We start from the raw sequence: 14,028 nt of genomic DNA on the forward strand, positions 1-14,028 counted from the left end.
AACGGGACCGATGGGAAGAGGTGTGGGTGTGCAGCCGCGTTTCGGAGGCCAGCGGTTGCTGTCCTGCGTAGCAAACAGGCTCACATCGTGCGAGCGGGATCTGACGTCCTACACAGCAGAGGATAAACAGGAGAACGATCTACAACTCCAGTGGCTACATCTTCTGAGAGAGGGCACCCTATGGAGAATTTTTACGGGACTAAGGTCATTTTGCCAACATCATATTAACTCTGTGCAGAGTACTCTGGGTGAAAACCCTAACTACTCTGCCTCAACGGTGTTAAGACTACGCTGTCCGTGTGAACTGCTCAAGCTGAAACCAATATTCTCACCAGCAACCAGCCAGCCACGTAACAAACACAAGGGATTGCACTGGAGCGCCTACCAAATGTGTTCTTTCACTCCTTCACGTACCTTAACGCAAGCCCTACTAAAACCAAAGGGTTGGTTTGGGTGATGACACCACCACGTCGCTTTGACAAGGTACGTTTGGCTGGGGCAGAGAAAGAACAAATGCTTGCCAAGCTTCCCTATAAAACGTGTGCCTGCAAGAATGCACAAAAGAAAAAGAACAAGCAAGGACAATTTCTACCAGAAACTTCCAGGAAGACCAAGAGGCACTCTTGCACAATCAGTGTCCTGCCTTCGGGATTTTCAAAACCCTGGTCTTATCATTAACCACTGCTGGCATTTGATTTCCCCTGAAATAAGTTTGAAAGGCTTCAATGAAATAAGGCACGTGAAGATCTAGCTGATGCGAGAAACAATTTTATTCGTGTTTAAAGCAGAACAGAAGAGCAAACCAGTGTCAGGAGACAGGCACCTCTTTTCACAGTAACGCACTTCGCACCCCTTCAGCTGTGGCGCGCAGCGGCCCCAGGACGCGACAAGCGAGCCGAGGGGCTCTCGTGCCCGGGGAAGGCTATCCAGCAACGGCCTGGCTGAAGAACAGCAGCTCAGACGAACCGGGCGCTTCGCTTTCTCTTGCCTTCGTTTTCAAGGCTGAACAAGCTCCGAATCGTAACCGAGAGTTCGACGCCCTGCTAGCGGCCCCGGTACGAGACAGCGATGGCGCAGAGGCTGGGGACGTCAAGGCAGCGCCCGACGGGCCTGTGGCGACGAGGCGAGGCACGGCGGGTGTGCAGATCTCTGCCGAAAGGCGCTGTGCGTACCGCACAGCTCTGCGTAGCGGCGACTGCCCGGGGCTCTGCTGGGTGAGCCCTGCCCAGGGCTCGCTTTGCACTGGAAACAAAGGGTGCCTGGGCCGACGGCTCAGACACGCGGCTGGCAAGGTGAATCCCAGGCCGCGTGCCTTTGCTCACTGGTCTGCCTGAACCAAACCCTCGCGCAAAGGCAGAGCTTCCGTAGCTCAGCTTAGCAAAAACCTAGACTCCAGCAATGAACGGGGACCCCAAGCCCAGCACCCGACGCTCTTTCTGAACGGCTGCACTACAGGAGAGAGAGAAGAAGGGAGTCTTTCGCAGGGCGCCTAGGCCAGGATATCGGAGGTGGAATCCCCGCAAGGGAAGTGGATGTCATGGGCCAGGCAAGGCCCGTTGGGCTCCTTTCCAAAATCCACCAGGAAGTTCTTGTTCACGGTCAGGCCTCCCTTCTCCGTGTCCACATCAATCTGCAGCATGACAGAGCCTTCCCTGCCAGGGGACGAGAGCGCAGCTATTACAGACAAGCAAACCGTGCTCCCGCTCGAGAGATCCTGCCCTTCGCCCTCCCGTCCCGCGTCGAGGAAGAGGCTTTCTCCTAAACATCTTGCCTTCTACGGGGCAAAGGCGGCAGCGGCCCGGTTTCGTGAGGGCATCACCAGCGCCCACGTTGTCCTCCTGAATCCTCAACGGACGTGAGCAAACCGCTAGGCACGGTGTGACAGGCGGCCTGGAGCTGGCCTTTGTCCTGCCGATCACCGTCTGCGCTGCTAAATCAAAACACCTCTGGGGGATACACCGCGAGGTGCTGTAGCAGAGACCTGGCCTGCCTCTCAGAGCTCCACACGTGGCTCCACTCCACCTTTCAGGCCTAAACACTTATGCTCTCCCAAGAAAACCCTGGCACCGCAGCTCCGCACAGGCAGCGGCTGCACCCTGCCCAGCCAGAGACGTCTGCGAGTCAACTGCACGGGAGATTCAAGGCGAGGAAGCTGCGGGGACGACGTTAGGAGGATCCGTCCCGCTGCAAGCACAAACGCATCCCTGCAGCCCCCCGGCTGAGGCGCCCTTCCCCTCTCTAGCAGAGAGGCCGTGCAAAAGAGGCCCCTTTCCCCCCGAGTTTTCTTACTTGACCATGTTCGGGTAGAACTGCTTGTCCCATGTGCTGTAGAAGGAGTTGGTGACGTACAGCCTCTTGCCATCCAAGCTGAGCTGCATTTTGCTAGGGCCGCCGTACACTCTCTTGCACTAAGGCGCAACAGACAGCAGCGATGTTACCGGCTTCGTTCTCGCAGCAGCCGAGCGCAAGCGCAAGCAGGGGTGGGGGAGCGGAGCAGAGCAGAGCAGAGCAGAGCGGCCGCCTCCCCTCCTCGCACGGGCAAGCTGCCCGAGCTGCAGACACACGGGCCGCCGCAATGGAGACCCGCCCCAGAAAGCCTGGGCAGGGAATTAGCAGAGCCGAGCCCAAGTCCAAAGGACGCCAGGGGGCAAAGCGGACGCAGAACTCACCTTGATCACCAAGGGCTCCGGCTGGCACTTCAGCTCTTCGTCTCTACACACGGTCACGGGTCCGCCTCTGAGGATGCTGCCTCCCACAAACACCTGTGAGCGAGGCAGGGGCAGACACGTTGCCTTCTCATCCAACCACCACCGCGTCCGGCGAAGGAACCCGCCAGCGCGAGCCCGTCTGCTCCTGCCTTACCTGTCCCACCAGCCTGGGCTTGCAGGTTTTGGAGAGCTCGTACTGGCGGATGTCGCCGTGCAGCCAGTTGCTGAGATACAGGTACTTGTCATCCATTGAGATGACGAGGTCAACTGTGAAGGCTAGGGCACAGAAACCAAGAGCTCCAGAGAAGGCAGCACCAACAGAAAACGCGCCTCGCATCGAGCCCCGGCGCGCGTCTCTCCCCGCCCGGCCCAAGCGCACAGGCTTCCGCTGGGGCAGCGGCGTCTCCCTGGGGGTGCGCCCAGCCCCTCAGCCCCCCGACAAGCCTTCCGTCCTGTTCACGCAGCGAGGCTCTGAGGGGCAGCAGCGGCCTTTGCCAAGCTGCGCAGCACAACGCTCGGGGAGGAAAAGGGAACGCCGCCTCGGGGCACGCGAACCTGGCATCTTGGGCATAATCCATCCCGTCACGTCCTTGGCCGGTATCCGAATCACCTCTTCTACTGCCCAGTTGTCTCTCTGCACAAGAAACGCAGGCACCGCGCCGTGAGCCTTCCTGGCTGCTCAGGCAAGAGCGCTGCCCTGCACGCACACGCCTGCACAGCCGGGCAAAGCTGCCCGAGGAAGGCTACCACCGCCCCCGGCCACCACGAGCACACCGTGAGGGACGGCACCGGCTGACACCAACAGCGAGGCTGGGCTTCATCCCTCAAATTAAGCCCCCAGACGTTGGTCCCAGCTGGTCGCCATGGGCTCCCGTGACGCTCAGCGGAGGAACAGGCTCCTCGCATTCTAGCTAGCCAAAGCAGGCGCTGGATACCGCCCTCTCCACACGCCTGCTCCTTTCTCGCCGCCGCCCCAAACTTCTTCTGCACGTTTCTCCATCACCCTGTAGCTCACCGCGGCCCCGTCCCCCCCGGCCGCTGCCACAACACTTGCCTCGCACTTGTAGAAGCGGTAGACGATGCCGCTCAGGGCGCAGCTGACGTATCCCTCGGCAGCATCGGGGTTGTGGAGGAATTTAACGCTCAGGGGCAGAGAGTCCTCCCCCAGGTCGAAGCACTGGGTGAGGCTGCGGCAGGACAAGTTCCACACGTTCAGGTGGCGCCCAAAGACCCCTGAGGACAAGGAAAACCAAGTCAGAAGAGGGGGGGCTACCCATGCAGGCTCATCCCCCCCAAGACGCTCACAGACAGGGGCAGCCATGGCAGCGACGAGCCGGAATAGCAGAGGAACTGCAGAGATTTAGGGAAGAGCGGGAAAAGACAGGGACCAGCCTGACTTAGCAGTAGCAGTGCCTGGAAAATGGGCCGTTCGGGGACGACTCTGCCTGTCCCCTCCCTCCGACCCCATCCACGCCCTCCCACCACCCCGGTAAGTGCCGCCTCAGCACCTGCATCCGTATTCCCTCACCTTTCTTCAGGTCGTCAGGATTAAATCCGTACCCCGCACGTTTTAGGACCGGTCCGGCAGAGCTGATCAGCACATTGTGGCGTGGCTGGAACCAGAAGTCGTATCCACTCTGGGGGGTCTCACACTCGTTTTCCCAGTTCCCCTTCAGCTCATAGGTCTTCCCATCCAGCACAATAAATCCACCTGTCATGCAAAGGGGATGCGTGACAAACCACACGCTCCGCTTCCAAACCAGTCGGTTCGTTCACGGAGTTGTTTCAGGGCAAAGTACCTTTCGCATTGCCAGCCGGGTCCCCGATGTTGGCAATCAGAATATCGCCATTAGGCAGGCTGCGAGGTACGTTGAGGTATCCCTTGTTGCACTTCCAGAAGACATCCACTGGCTCGATCATCTGAAAAAAGCGGGGGGACACACTTCAGCCTCCGACTGCGCAGCTCACTTCACGCTCCCTGGCAGGGCCCTTGGCCATCGGAGGCTTCTGAAAATCTCTGGCGCTTGCAGGAGCTTTCTCCCCAAGAACTCACACTCGCTAGGCCCCGCTCCTCCTTGGAGAGGAGCACAAACCGCTGAGCTCCCCTCTACGCACACAAGACCGCAGCAACGCCTAACTCCGAGCAGCTTCCCTGTTTGGGGGGGGCAGGCATGGGGTGTTGCACGGCCTCCAGTTCCTAGGCACCCTCTGAACGCAACGTGTACAGGGAAAGGACCGCGATGATGATGGGAGCCTGCCTCGGTCTGAAAAGCAGAGAGCCGAGAGGGAAACGTCACCCAGCTCTCTAACACCAGGGCGCAAGAGAAGATGAAGAGAGAGCCCTTCTTCCCCGGGTATTATTCCAGAAGCACCAGTTCCCAACTCCTTCCCAGAAACTTGTCTTTGAACCGCCTCAGGCATACCTTACACAGCTTGGGAGCCCGGCACTGTGAACCCACATCCACCACGTAAATGCGGGAAGAAATCAAACAGGGCAGAATCAGCTTGGTCCTTTTCGTTGTGATATTGTCAAAGCAGGTGCAGCCCGTGCTCCACCCCGAGGAATGCAGCTCGTCTTTGAGGTTGGGCATGGGCAGGCGGTGGATCACCTAGGCAGTCAAGGCAGAGTTAGGGGTCACTCAGGGAGGCCCGGAGAAATGGGGACCCTAACGCTGGCAGATACTTCTGTCTTGGTAGCCTCCACTTGACTGTAGCTGGGACTGCCTGCAGAGACTCAGGGAGGAGCACGCTGCCCCTTGCGCTGGCCGCTGCTCTTTGTCAGGGTACTGCGTGCAGCTGAGAAATGTGGAGATTCTTTCAAGAATTCCTCACCCCATGCCAGGAAAATTCAGAAAATCACCTCTAGGAAGAAATGATGAGTATCAACTTGACCAAACTGGTGCATGGCTCTGCAAACTCCTCCTAAGAATGGCGTTCAAGATGTGTTAAAGACTTGCAGAAGCCTATATTGGCTTTTAAGTGCATTTTTTTCTAAGCTCTTGCGGTAATGGACTAACCGGGTCATATGTACACCCTTGATGTAGATAACCTGCCTTTGCAGCCTTCAGAGAGAGGGAAATGCCGATTTCCCGTGGAGGAAGGCAGCAGGCAGGTTGGCACAGTGCACAACAGGACATCTCCGACGTTGCAGCGCAACAGAAACGTGCTCAACTCTGCAAAAGTGCTGCACACCCTAAACCACCTGGGTCACCAGAGACCATTTTCCATGCTGAGCAGCCACTGGCAGGGTGATGCCGAGCACGCGCTCAAAAGCTCACTAGCAGCACCGAGATGCTCTGGAAGTGAGTTGGGAAGTGAGTCAGAGCCGACTTGTCCCCAGGACACAGAGACGGAGATGGCTGAACTAGAGCCAGGCCTACAGAGGACCGTGGAAAGAGAGCAGGAAGGTGAGATTCCTAGCAGACAACGTCCCTGTCTCACGCATAACACCGGGGAGAAGCAAGAAGTAGACCTGCCATGACAAAACTCACATGGAGTTTCCCAGGCAGGTCCTGGCAGGGGGCAAGAGTCAAGGGTGGATGAGAGAGAAAGACGCAGGAAGGCAAGAAGGTGCACGGCATAAGCAGACAGCCTGCATGAGAGAGTGGCGATCAAGCAATCTGATGTTCCCCAGCAAAAACGAGTCAATGTCTTGAACCTGGGGACACTGTGAAGCACAGAGCCAGCAGCAAGTCCCCAGCCCAATGAAAGCACAGTCGAGACACAGGTACCTGGCCATAACATGGAGATCGGGGGTCAAGATCGATGGTGGCCAGGAAGTCGGGTTGGTCGATGCATGTTTCCCTGTAGGTACAGGTCACGTAGGCAACCTCCTCCCTAGGAGCTGGGGATACAGAAAGCTTGCGTTAAAACGTGCCATGAACCGGCCAGGAAGGAGAAGGAAGGCTTCAACAGCCTCGCAGATAGGACTGAGCTTATTTTTCTGGACGTCGCGACCTTCCTACAGGCAGTTGAACTGGATGGTCGTTGTAGGTCCCTTCCAGCTGCAACTATGCTACGCTACGCTATGCTGTTCCATTCCATTCCATTCCATTCCATTCCATTCCATTCCATTCCATTCCATTCCATTTCTATTCCATTCCATTCCATTTCTATTCCATTCCATTCCATTCCATTCCATTTCTATTCCATTTCTATTCCATTCCATGCTCCTTGCTCCCTGAACCCTGGTTCCATTACTGACCCAGGGGTAAGAGAACAACTAAAGCCCATCTCGGTATCGTTACAGTTTTCTCCCTTTGGGGAAGGCACTCGGCACACGCAGTTACTAACGGTGGTCTCCAGTGACACGGAGCTCTTTCCCACACGCCGCCCGTTCCCAAAGACGCCCAAGAGGACTTGCCTTTCACAACGTCCGGGCAGCTGGGGTACTCGTAGCACTGAACTCTGCATCTGTCTGATCGGAGAAGAAGAGAAGAATAAAATGAGAAACGTCCACGTCCTTAAAAGGTGCCTGTGCAGAAGACTCTGTCCCACCCGACGGACCTGCTCCCACCCCAGCTGCCTGCCAGCTGCCAGCTGGGCTCGGTTTCAAGGTGGGACGTCTGCAGCCTCCAGGCAGCGGCTGGGGCCAGCTCCAGGATGGAGCTACCAGCCCTGGAGCTGCCGTGGGCTGCGGGGAGGCTGCAGAGTCTCTCTTACCCATGCTGAAGGCCGCCTGGCTCACTCTCCTCAAGAGCAGAGGTGCTGGAACTGGAGGTGCAGCTTGCCGTCTGCCTCGCTGGAGTGGGTTGTGTTGTGCCACGGCTGCTCCGAGGGCGCCTTATATGCAAGGCAAAGGGGTGGGGGGAGAAAGCAAGCTGCCAAGGGAGGAGCCATCGCTCCCCGGCGTTTGGGAGGTGCCAGACCAGCGCTGCGGCTTGTTTCCGCCTTGCTAAGCACCAATCTAGAGGAAAAATCTGCTGCTCCATGCAGGTCTTTTCCTTCAACACAACCGCCCGTATCTGATCCTGGGGCTCTGCTCATTTCCAATGGGACTTCTTTGGTTCCGGAGGCCTCCGTGTCCCAGCCGAGGCACGAGCTAATTAGCGCCGTCCCCCGTCCCCAGGCTGCTGCCATACAAATGTGCAGCGGCTGCACATTCCACGGGAGGGATGAGGAGTCCAGCTAGATAACCGGCCCCACCAGCAGCCTCCTGGAGATTGCAAGGTTTGAACATACGGAGGCCACCAAAGGCACCGCTGAAATCTGGACCCTGACAGAAGGCACGTCTCTGTCGGAGGGCCGAGCTGAAGACACGGCGGCAGCTCAGCAAGCCAGGCCCAGAGGCGCCTCTACCAGAAAGAAGACTTTCTGAGCCCCAAGGACTGCCGACCGGGCTACAGGGCTCAGGGGATGGAGGGGGCTCCACCAGCACCGAAATCAGAAGAGACTCGAGTAGCGTCGCCATCTCCCACGCAGCTAGAGAGGCACCAGGCTAGACATGGGTGCCTAGGGAAAGACGATCTGTGCCCTCCTTGAGGCAGCACTTGCAAGGCCTAGACGTGCCTGCTGCCTCTCAGCTCTGTATCTCCATGTGGGAAAGCCAGCCCACCGCTGGAAAAGAGGAACCTTTAGGATTCAGGGCGATTCAGCAGAGGGAAACAGCGCCTGAGCAGTAGCCGCTTCCTCTGCCCACCGCTGCGGTCAATGAGCACCCACGGCTCCATGGCAGGCACCAACACTGAAAGCGCCTGGCACCCGCGTGGCTGAATTACAGGCCAGCTGGACTAAAGTGCCGCAGAACTCCCACGGGAACAGCAGAGACCTCCGATAAAGGGACTGAGGTGCCGGAGAGGAGAACTTTGGAAGAAGGGGCCCCTCCTGAGATCACCGTCAGCCTGGCTGCCACCAGCTGCCCAGCTAAAGCAGGAAGAAAACACCAAGCGCTGTGGAACGTGAACGAGCATCCTATCTTGTGGAAGACCTCCCTCAATCCGTGGGCAAATTGCAAAGGATAAGTAATTGCTGCACGTAGGAATGCAGAAACATCTGACAGCGCCATTAAAGAGCCCTCAGGAGATCTCTATCAGAAGAGAGGACAGCTTAGCCCATCTCATTAGGGCTGTAATTAAATGGCTTCCCAACAGCACTTTAGACATGCGGCAGGCGGACACGGCAGCAGCCAAACACTTGGTCTTTTCTGTAAGCAAGGAGCATCAAAGTGCTGCCATGGGAAGAACTCGTGATTTGTTCAGCAGAAATCCATCTCGGCACTTTCAGTGCAAGCGGCAAAGGCAGCCGGGAGAGGGATCGTTACCTGCTACAGCCAGACGCTTCCATGGCCCAGCCGACGTACGATGTGCTGACAAGCTGCGTCCCAGGTACGTCAAGGTTCACTACAAGGCAACGAGGAGGTGTTAAAATAATATCACGGACGAAAGGAGAAAGCATGCAAAGTAATGGCTCAAAGCCTTATGTTATTGACTATGAAAGAAGTTGAGATCCTGGGCAAGAGTAGCGACACAGGAAGAAATTGTATCCTCATATCAAGTCAGACATGTGATGGAGACACTGCTGGATGGCTTTTGCACAGCATTAGGGCAGCCCATTTACCTGAGCACGGTACCCACCGAGGACCCCAGCAGAGGAACTTTTCCTGGGCGTCAGGAAAACTAGCAAACCTAAGGAGGGACTGCCAAGGATGCCAGAAGAAAGAGGCATCAACGAGCTACGCTGCCCATGGGGTAGTTCAGCTGCATCAGGCCAAACTGGGTTAAGGGACTGGGCTCCACACTGGGCTTCAGGGGGTAGGTGTAGTACCGGGTTTAATGTGTACAGGGTGTCACCATCTCCAAATGGTAGGGAGACCCAACGAAAGACCGCTGTACGTCCACACTGGACAAAACGAAGACCGACAGGCCAATGCCAGAAGACCCAGAGTGCTGCACGCTGCCTGTCCTTCCCTCCCGTGGCTACACGAATGCTAAACACTTCTGTTTTCGCTGTGTGAAGCCAGCAGCACTCTGAAGGCACAGTGATGCCTCCTGGGGCTGTGCAGCGCATTCTAAGCCCAGCAGGATATCCCCAGATTTCTCCTTCTGGGTTAAGAACAGTCACAGCCCTTTTACACTAATTCTCCAAGGAGTTTAGTTTCTAGGCATCTGCTTCCAAACAGGACTTGCAGCACTGCTTTTGCAGGAGCTCGCACATCCCAGCCTTCAACAGCAAACTCCGACGGCAGAGAGATGTGGAAGTAGCTGGTACAACCTTTTCTGTAATACGCAGCACAGAGACTTTCGGTGTTGCTTGCCTGGGACAGCTTTCAGCCTGGGTCTGCCTGTTGCAGCGCCTGTAGCCTGCCAACGCTCTGGTTCGTCACCCTGCAGCCCACACACGTTCACAACATGCCATGAGTTTGGGGCCACACTTGCGCAAGTGGAAGCAAAGAATCTGTCTCCATCTCCAGTTCTCGGAGGCAAACTCTTCCTTACCTCCGAAGGGCAGCGAGCTTGTCTTGGGCTCACAGAGAGGTGCCAGAGTTGGGCACCAGCCTGGCGTCTGATCATCGCTGGGCAGGTTTCAAGGGCTCACACCTCAAGAATCAGAAGGAAGCCCTCAGTCCAGGAGCAGCTCCATAGCCGGAGCTGTGCTCCTCAGAGCAACTCCAGACGGCCTTTCCCCCTCCTCTCCTTGCCTGCGCAGAGCTCACCATTGCTCTCCCACGCTGCTCTGAGCTGGCCACGACTGCCCATCCCTCTCCAGTCAAAACCGAAAGGGAGCTTCAAGGCCTTGGACCCGACTCGCTGCCGTCCTCGTTTGCCGGGCTGGCAGGAGGCACAACCAGGCCCAAGGACGCACGAGACGCTCCTGCTCCATCAGAGGCAATGTCAGGTGCTCGGCTGATGCCTCCTTGCATGCTTCTGCTGCCACAATGTGCATGTCTCGCTGCACCTTCTTCCTGCACCTGCACACCTGCTAATTAAACAGTTCATTAGTCTTCTTCCACTCATTAGCAAAGTTTGCTGGCCATCCTCTTTGGCTTTCCTCGGTGACGTCTTTGGCATCCCTCACCAAACCAAGCTGTGGGGCGTAGAGTTTCCTAATTAAAACTGATAGGAGGAAGGATAAGAGCAGGCTCAGCAACACCAGCCAGCGAGCAGGCGATGGTTAGCGGAGAACACGATCGGCGTGGTCTGCTCTCGGCCCAAGAGAAGCTCCCCGTGGCAGGCGGAGATGGGAAGCCATGGCACGGCAGAGCAACCAGGGGCTTCGCTGGAGAGCCCACACTGAGGCGGCAGCCGCTCCCCTCCTCCCGGCCATCTCTTCCAACCCTGGTAGGGAAGAGCACGCTGTAATTTTGATCACGGCCAAGACCAGGTGATGCAATCTGATGCAGGCTGGCACAGCACATTAAACGCGTCGGGAGAAGACCTTGCTTCGCCAAGGGCGCCAGGGCTGCTCTGAGCACCCAAGCAAGAACTCCCCCGGCTACGGGAGCAGTCTCCAACCTTCCCCTCTTCTCCAGGGACGACGTTCCCTCGCTTCCCACCTCACCCTGCCGAAGTGTTGCTCATCCTCTTGCATTCTGAAATCCCCCTCTCCTACACTTCTGGCCTGGCCTCCATGCTCTCTTCACAGCCCCCTGCCACATTCAAACAGGTCAGCGAGGCACTAAGCGCCATGAGAGCAGCAGAGTTTGCAAAGACTTTAGCCAGTGCCAGTGTCCCAGCAAAAAATGCCAGCAGAGGTACGCTGTCCCAGCCCTTCCCAGGCTCCATGTCTCTCAAGGGTTTCACTGTGTTCCAGGCCATTCCCCTCTTTGGGAGCAGAAGGAAAACCACACCATCAAGCCCTCGAAGACGTCGTGAAACAGAGCTTTGCTGGCAAACTGTAAATTCATGGCGCAGGGGAACACAGAGCAAAGGCAGCTGAGCTCACCTCCTGCCAGGGCAGAGGGGAGAGGCAGAAGGGGAGCAGGAAGGGGAGACTCCGGGCAGACAACGTCCCTGCTGACTGCGGATCCCCAGCGGAGCAGCAAGAAGCCGATGGCCGGCGGCACAGCTCACCGCACGCAGGCAGCGGCAAGACACAAAGAGCTCCTGGGGCAGCACGGAAGAGCCGTCGACCAGAGGCTGGTGAGACAGAAAGACCCAGTGCCCAAAACTTTGGTGCAGCGGTAATGCCAACAGCCACAGGGGCAGAGGCACGCTTAAGACAAAAGGCAAATGTTGTTAAAAGCGGGCAGGCTATGCAAAGCTAAGCTCCACCGCCCTGGATCCCGATCACCTCACGGAGCAGCGACAAACCAAACGTCCCAGGGCCACCGCGCTCGCGCCCGGTGCACGCGGTGCCCTGCGGCACATCGCTTCAAGATCGCTGCCGGGCACGGGCTGCAAGGTTTGCTGCAGGGAGCATCAGCGTAGCACAGCTCAAGGCACCTCTCTGCCTTTTTCCCACCACGATTGCGGCCGCCCCTTCCCCTCCCGACGAGTGGTTTGCTGCTGGAGCAGGAGTCACGGGGAGGGGGCGGAAAGGGCTGGCCAGCAGCAGGGCGGCAGCGGCATCACCCTTCCCCACTACAGCCCGCAGCTACGGCCAAACCCATCCGAAACCCACACCTTGGGCTGTGATTTCAGCCCCCGTGCAATGAGAAGTGACGCCAGGCTGGCGCTGAAGGGCCCTGCCGTGTGCCGCCGAGGGAGCCGGGCGGCCAGTCGCTTGTTTGGCAGCGCAGTTTTCTGCCGGATCAGCTCCTCCGGCCGACTCCTCCCACAACCGCACAATCGCTCCATCTGACACAAGAGGAGTGGCAGCACCGCGCAGCTGGGGAGGACGGACGAGCAGGACCTGCTTTTCCCCCTCTTCCGTGCCTCTGCCTAAAGACAGGCATTACAACCTTCCTTAGAAGTCCCTGCGAGCACTGCAAATCAGACTCCGAGCTTGCAACCAATGGAAGCAAGAAGGGTTGTCTTTCCTCCGCTGATGGAGATGCAAATGCAAACCAGGAATGCACGTGCTGAGCAGTTTACCCAAACATTTCAGGTTCCACTCCAAGGACTCATTTACACTTCTCTGCAGGAGTCTCTGGTCAGTCTCTACTCATCCTACTATGAACGTGAAGGCAGAATATGTATCAGTGGTTTGTCCACCTATTACAGAAGAGAATATCTTTATCTATGGTAAAACAACCTAATTGACCCTTTTCCACTCTCTGCAATATCTGTGATCCCTCTGCAAAATACTTTAAGAAACAGCCAGAAAGTTCCAGTTGCATCCTCATCCCCCGGTAACGTCCCTTACACAAAAGAAAGGTCACATTCACACTCGCTGCTGTTTCCACATATTCTGCCCAGCTTCTAAACACTGAAAGGAGCAAACGCTACAAAAGCAGCAAAAACATTCGGGAGGGTCAGGAGATCTCAATATTCATCTGCTGCAGTTTGCAGACTAGAGGGGAGGAGACCCAAGGTGTGGGTCTTCTGATGCTAAGAGCTGAACGTAGGCTGGGATTATTTCTTGCCCCTGCTGCTGTCTGGAAGGGGAGGTAAAATCGAAGGTTCCTCTGAAAAGAAGACCCAGGGCAGAATGGAGCACGCACAAGGGCGGCACTGTCAACATGGTTTCTCAGGACACTGGTTTCCAGTCCTGTAGCTACAAGCCTCATCTTAACGTGGTGGCGCGTTACCGAGTAGTGCAGTCTAAGGAGGCCCTCAGCTACTCACAAAACGCCATCCTCCCTCTGAGCTTGTGCCCCGGAACAAAGCACTTCTGGGGAGCTGCGGGACGCTGCGAAGGGCTCGACGGGCGCTGGCACCAGGGAGAAGCCTATCTTCCAAATAACCACTAGAGGGAACAGACGAAGCGTCCAGCTTCAGCCACCCCAACTCGCCGCCTCCCCAGGTACGGCACATTCAGCCACCCCAACTCGCCGCCTCCCCAGGTACGGCACATTCACCCACCCCAACTCGCCGCCTCCCCAGGTACGGCACATTCAGCCACCCCAACTCGCCGCCTCCCCAGGTACGGCACATTCAGCCACCCCAACTCGCCGCCTCCCCAGGTACGGCACATTCAGCCACCCCAACTCGCCGCCGCCCCAGGTACGGCACATTCACCCACCCCAACTCGCCGCCTCCCCAGGTACGGCACATTCAGCCACCGCAGGGGCACCGCCTTCCCCACTCCTCAGGGTAACTCCCGCGCGAGGGTGAGGAAAGGCCCACGCTCCCCGAAACACGGCAATCGGGACCCAAAGGCCTGGGCACCGGCCTCGGAGGGGATGGAAGAGTTTGCTCGTACCAGCAGAAACACGTCCACATCCATCCGGCTCGGGCAGAGCGTGGCCTGATGGTGCAGCGAGGAGCTGGGTCACCCCCGC

The 14,028-nt window shown here is 57.5% G+C and overlaps 1 protein-coding gene across 1 annotated transcript; it reads right to left on the minus strand.

Moving 5' to 3' along the window:
- Positions 1–1,489: 1,489 nt before the first annotated feature.
- Positions 1,490–11,550, minus strand: LOC309600435 (methanethiol oxidase-like; the record flags this gene model as incomplete). The annotated part of the gene is given in 13 exon segments (XM_082332774.1): positions 1,490–1,652; positions 2,290–2,408; positions 2,670–2,762; positions 2,863–2,984; positions 3,264–3,342; positions 3,763–3,941; positions 4,237–4,419; positions 4,508–4,628; positions 5,132–5,317; positions 6,440–6,552; positions 7,072–7,171; positions 7,173–7,247; positions 11,494–11,550. Coding segments are annotated over 13 exon segments (1,590 nt in total).
- Positions 11,551–14,028: the final 2,478 nt, after the last annotated feature.

The sequence above is a fragment of the Platalea leucorodia genome, assembly GCF_965183815.1.
Source record: "Platalea leucorodia genome assembly, chromosome: 24".
In the NCBI taxonomy this organism is placed as follows: Eukaryota; Metazoa; Chordata; class Aves; order Pelecaniformes; family Threskiornithidae; genus Platalea; species Platalea leucorodia.